The sequence below is a fragment of the Myotis lucifugus genome, unplaced genomic scaffold, assembly GCF_000147115.1.
Source record: "Myotis lucifugus unplaced genomic scaffold, Myoluc2.0 scaffold_169, whole genome shotgun sequence".
NCBI classification, from domain to species: Eukaryota; Metazoa; Chordata; class Mammalia; order Chiroptera; family Vespertilionidae; genus Myotis; species Myotis lucifugus.
Window position 1 is genome coordinate 2539742 of NW_005871217.1, and position 5744 is coordinate 2545485.

General features: G+C 46.2%; 1 protein-coding gene across 1 annotated transcript in view; it reads right to left on the reverse strand.

Annotated features, from left to right (window-relative positions):
• Nucleotides 1-1870: 1870 nt before the first annotated feature.
• Nucleotides 1871-5744, reverse strand: part of FUNDC2 (FUN14 domain containing 2) — a 16311-nt gene continuing 12437 nt past the window's right edge. Inside the window, exon 5 of the mRNA XM_006096184.3 lies at nucleotides 1871-2383. Coding sequence (XP_006096246.3) covers nucleotides 2306-2383 — 78 coding nt within the window. The 3' untranslated portion in view covers nucleotides 1871-2305. The remainder of the gene's footprint in view (nucleotides 2384-5744) is intronic.

Consider the following 5744-nt stretch of genomic DNA (forward strand, 5'->3'; position numbering starts at 1 on the left):
CTGCAAGTTTAAAAACAAATTCCAGCCCTAGCTGGTTTGGCTCAGTGGATAGAGCATCAGCCTGCAGACTAAAGGGTCCCAGGTTGATTCTGGTCAAGAGCATAAGCCCAGGTTGTGGGCTCCATCCCTGGTAGGGGGCGTGCAGGAGGCAGCCGATCAATTCTCTCTCAACATTAATGTTCCTATCTCTCCCTCTCCCTTACGCTCTGAAATCAATAAAAATATATTTTTAAAAAACCAAATTCCAAGTTTTCTGTATTCTCAGAACTCATAAAGTCTTAATTCTTTAAAAAACAAAAATAAAAAAATAAAGTCTCAAGTCTTTGCATCAGCCCCTTTTCCAGATACCTTTGTATGAGGTCATTACTCATATATTCAGCAAATGGTGAGTACCTATTAAGTACTAGGCTCCGTGGTATAATGGTGAACACACAAACCTTGCCCTCTAGAAGCAGATATTCTAGATAGGGCTGCAGATGTGATATCAGACCATTACAGCAAAATGCACTAAGACTCTAAGCCTACGTATGTCTATAAACTTTTTTTAAATATATTTTTTTATTGATTTCAGAGAGGAAGGGAGATAGATAGAAACATCAATGATGAGAATCACTGATCGGCTGCCTCCTGCATGTCCCCCACTGGGAGGGATCGAACTCACAACCCAGGCATGCGCCCCTGGCAGGAATTGAACCCGGGACCTTTCAGTCCGTAGGCTGATGCTCTATCCACTGAGCAAAACTGGCTAGGGCTAAACTTTTATTTTAAAGAATAAGTCTAGGAATCAGAGTATTGAGACAGCAGTTTACATTTCATGATGGAAATAATTGATTTCACATGTTATTGTCACCATTCTCATTTCTGAATACCTGGGATGCTACCTTTTCATTTTATTGTGAACACTCAACCAAGGATATTTTTCCATTTGATTTTTAGAGAGAGTGGGAGGGGGAGAGACAGAGAGAGAGCAACATCAATGTGAGACTGACCCATCCATTGGTTCCCTCCAGCACTTGCCCCTATCAGGCCTGGGGATCGAGCATGCAACCCAGGTACATGCCCTTGACTGGAATCGAACCTGGGACCCTTCAGTCCATGGGCTGACACTCTAACCCAGTGGTTCTCAACCTTCTGGCCCTTTAAATACAGTTCATGTTGTGACCCAACCATAAAATTATTTTCGTTGCTACTTCATAACTGTAATGTTGCTACTGTTATGAATCGTCATGTAAATATCTGATATGCAGGATGGTCTTAGGCGACCCCTGTGAAAGGGTCGTTTGACTGCCAAGGGGGTCGCGACCCCACAGGTTGAGAACCACTGCCAGTCAAACCGTCCAGGACAAGGATGCTACCTCTTTAAAACTGGTTCAAACGTTAATGTATTTTATACTAACTGGATAATGAAACAGAATTGGCACAGAGGAGCTAACTACCCCTAATGCTTTGTCAAGAAGTAAATACTTCACATTTCAAAGCTTAAAACTGTTTGAATGAAATAAAAATCCAAGAGCTTCCTCCTCCCAGCTAAAGTCATTTATTTGACCATAAATAAACGCTTTGGGAATAGCCATGAGACGTATTATCCTGTATGGTGGAAACCCCCCATCCCCGGATAACATCTTAATGCCCCCAAATGATTCATTAAGTCTGATTATCCAATGATGTATCTATTGGTTGATTTCCCTAAACTTTTTCCCACCAAACACCCTATCTTCAGTTCATCATATGTTCAGCACAAGTTCATTCTACATTCATAATTTTTCAATTATAGTGTTTATCCCACCATTTTGTCAGGATAATTTTAACAGTTATAAATACCTCTTTCTGTAATCCAAAACCAACTAAAAAAGAAAGTAGACACCAAAAATCTTTCATGCTTAAATGCAAATGTATTCAGTTCCTTTCCATGCCGCACATAATAAGGTATCTATGTGCTTGTTATTCCTGTTCTAATTCAAGTTTGGGGCACCTTTGAGAATCCACTTATCCTCCACAGTGAGCTATATTGCACTGTGCTAGTAAGTATCTTATGTCGGGGGGAAAGGAACATTCCTGACCTACAGCTCAGTCAAGTGGGGAGTGTTCAGGGAGGACAGGTGGTCTATTGTATCTTCCGTTGTTGTCACGAGGCTCACAGTAGGGTCATTATCAGTTCGTATCAACAGATGCCTATAGAAGCCATTCAGATATGCTATAGCAGGGAAGAAGGCACAGGAGAAGAGGAGACTTGATGTCCTATGATGGAGTGTAGAGGCTGGTCTAGGTACAGAAACCGGGAATAACGGAAGAGAGGAGGTCCTCCTTAGGATGCCATGCCAAGCAGAAAGCCTCCGAAAAATCCACCAGTCACTAGAACATTCTTCTTCACAAACAACACCACCTGGGAAACAAGAGACAGCGCAATAAGCTATTTTGCTAAGGATCTTATTATTATTAGAAACTAGAGGCCCGGCGCATGGAATTCATGTGCAGGTAGGGTCCTTAGGCCTGGCCTGAGATCAGGACTGATCTTCCCCGGCTGCCAGCAGCTGGCCCCGCCTGCCACCGCCTGTGTGTGTGGGGCAACTGGGCCCTGGCGCCGCCCACATCTGCCACCACCCACCCCCAGTTCCCAATCAGTGATCAGGGCCTGCGGGCTGGGGACAGCTCCTGTGTTGAGTGTCTTCCCCGATGGTTAGTGCACATCATAGCCGACCAATTGCTCCACCGTCCAGTCAATTTGCATCTTACGCTTTTATATATATAAAGCAGTGATGGAGAACCTATGACACGCATGTCAGAGGTGACACGCGAACTCATTTTTTTGGTTGATTTTTTTTGTTAAATGGCATTTAAATATTTAAAATAAATATCAAAATATAAGTCTTTGTTTTACTATGGTTGCAAATATCAAATTTCTATATGTGACACGGCACCAGAGTTAAGTTAGGGTTTTTCAAAATGCTGACACGCCGAGCTCAAAAGGTTCGCCATCACTGATATAGAGATTGTCTCCGTTATCTCTGCCATCTTGACAATGTCAATCCACTCATCTGTTGAGTAGTTTGTACTTTACCCACAGGGCAAGAGAAGCCATAAATGGACCTGCATGTGAAAAAGAACCCTGGCTGCTGTGGGGAGAATAAGACTACAGGGAGCCCAGTAGGAAGTAGGACACAGATCAGGAGGTGAGATGGTAGGTGTTTGGATCAATGTGGTAGCAGGGGTGCTAGTGCACAGTGATGAAATTCAACAGATGTTTTCAAGACAGGACTTTGTGTGACCACATAACTGGTCATATAGGGGCTGAGGAGAAGTCAAGTGAGAGTGGAAGGGAGGGGGAGAGACAGAGAGCAACATTGATGTGAGACACATCAACTGGCTGCCTCCCGCACCAATGGACTCTGTCTTTAGAAAGAGAGCTAAGAAACCCGCCCAAGAGTTCACACAGGGACAGGGAAGGACAGAGTTCATGGGGGCAGTTATGGGGAAAGAGCAGAGCTGTATTCAATAAACTGGTTAGAGCAATTCAAGATTTCTAATTTCACTCCTTCCACTTTCTTTAATACCTGCTATCCAGTGGAGGCTGTTCACTCTGAATCTCAACTCCAAATTTCTCTATACATTCATCCTATCCATCCATCTGTCCATCTATCCACCCATACCCCTCTGAGACCTTCTCTCAAGGAGATGCTATGTATTCTTATTCTCACACTTCACTATATCAGAGGATGACTAAGAGATGAGGTCCTTATTTTCTTAAATTCCCAAAGCTTCCTACATCCAGTCAAGTTAGTTCCTACTCATCTGAAGCTCCCATGTCTGTGTTCTATAATCTCCACTTCAGAATGTTGATAAGAGAACTTTCTTCCCAAGTATAACCACCAACTTCAAAAGTGTTCATGGGGCCCTAGCTGGTTTGGCTCAGTGGACAAGCACTGGCCTGAGGACTGAAGGGTCCCAGGTTCGATTCCAGTCCAGGGCACATGCCCGGGTTGGGGCTGGATGCCCAGGAGGGGGTGTGCAGGAGGCAAACTATCAATGATTCTCTCTCATCATTGATGTTCCTATCTCTCTCTCCCTTCCTCTCTGAAATCAATAAAAAAATATATTTTGAAAAAAAGTGTTCATGGGGCCTGGCTGGTGTGGCTCGGTGGTTGAGCATGGACCCATGAACCAGGAGGTCATAGTTCAATTCCCTGTCAGGGCACATACCCCAGTTGCGAGCTCGATCCCCAGCAGGGGACGTGCAAGAAGCAGTTGATCAATGATTCCCTCTCATCATTGATGTTTCTATCTCCTTTTCCCTTCCTCTCTTTGAAATCAATAAAAACATTTTTTTAAAAATATATTTTATTGATTTTTTACAGAGAGAAAGGGAGAGGGATAGAGAGTTAGAAACATTGATGAGAGAGAAACATCGATCAGCTGCCTCCTGCACACCCCCTACTGGGGATGTGCCCACAACCAAGGTACATGCCCTTGACCGGAATCGAACCCGGGACCCTTGAGTCTGCAGGCTGACGCTCTATCCACTGAGCCAAACCAGCTAGGGCTAAAAACATTTTTAAAAAGTGTTCATTGGCTGAGGAATCTCAGATGGAAGGTGTGGGAAGGTGGGAGGGTGGGAAGTGATCAACCAAAGAAGTTGTATGCATATATGCATAACCCAATGGACACAGACAATAGGGTGGTGAAGGCCTGCGGCGGGGGTGGGCTAGAAGGAGTCAATGAGGGGAAAAGAGGGAAAAGTGTGATACTTTCAACTATATTTTTTAAAGCAAACTGCCTGATCTGGGGGTGGGGCCGGCTGGCCAACTGCCTGCGGCCCCTCCCCCTGGCCAGCCCCACCCTTGATGGGTCCCTACCACCCTGATGGGCCCATGGTCCCACCCCCCAGCCAGCTCCACCCCCGATCAGCCCCCCACTCTGATCAGGGGCAGGGCTGGCTGGCCAATCACCCATGGCCCCTCCCTCAGGCCGCTGGCCCCTGATTGGCCTCCCAACCCCATTCAGGGGCAGGGCTGGCCGGCCCACTGCCCCTCCCCACAGCCAGCACCGCCCCGATCAGCCTCCACCACCCTGATCAGCCTGCAGCCCCTCCCCCGAGCCCGCTCCGCCCCTGATCGCCCCCCCCACACCAATCAGGGCTGGGCTGGCGGCTAGCACCCACAGCCCTCCCACGGCTAGTCCCAACGCAATTGGCTCCCCTACCCCAATCGGGGGCGGGGCCCGCCAGCCAACCTCCCACCATCTCCTCTTCCCCACAGGCCTAGCCAGACCCCACCCTCTAGTCTTATATAATAAAAGCCTAATATGCAAATTGACCGAACGGCTGAACGTCCGGTGGAACGACCTGTCGCTATGACGTGCACTGACCACCAGGGGCAGACGCTCAGGCCGGCCAAGGTGGGTACCAGCAGGCGCCCCCCACCCCCCGATCGCCCCGCTGGTTGCCCTGCAGATCAGCCCTTATCACCGGCCAGGCCTAGGGACTCTACCCATGCACGAATTTCGTGCACCGGGCCTCTAGTATTATTATATTTAAGAATGTTTTTCTTGAATAATGGGTGTTTAATGCATGCAACATTATTATATTTAAAATTGTTTTTCTTGATATATTAATGTTTATTGCATGTAACATTATTAAAGATAATTTTTCTTTTTTTTTTTTTTTTAAATATATTTTATTGATTTTTTACAGAGAGGAAAGGAGAGAGATAGAGAGTTAGAAACATCGATGAGAGAGAAAAATCGACCAG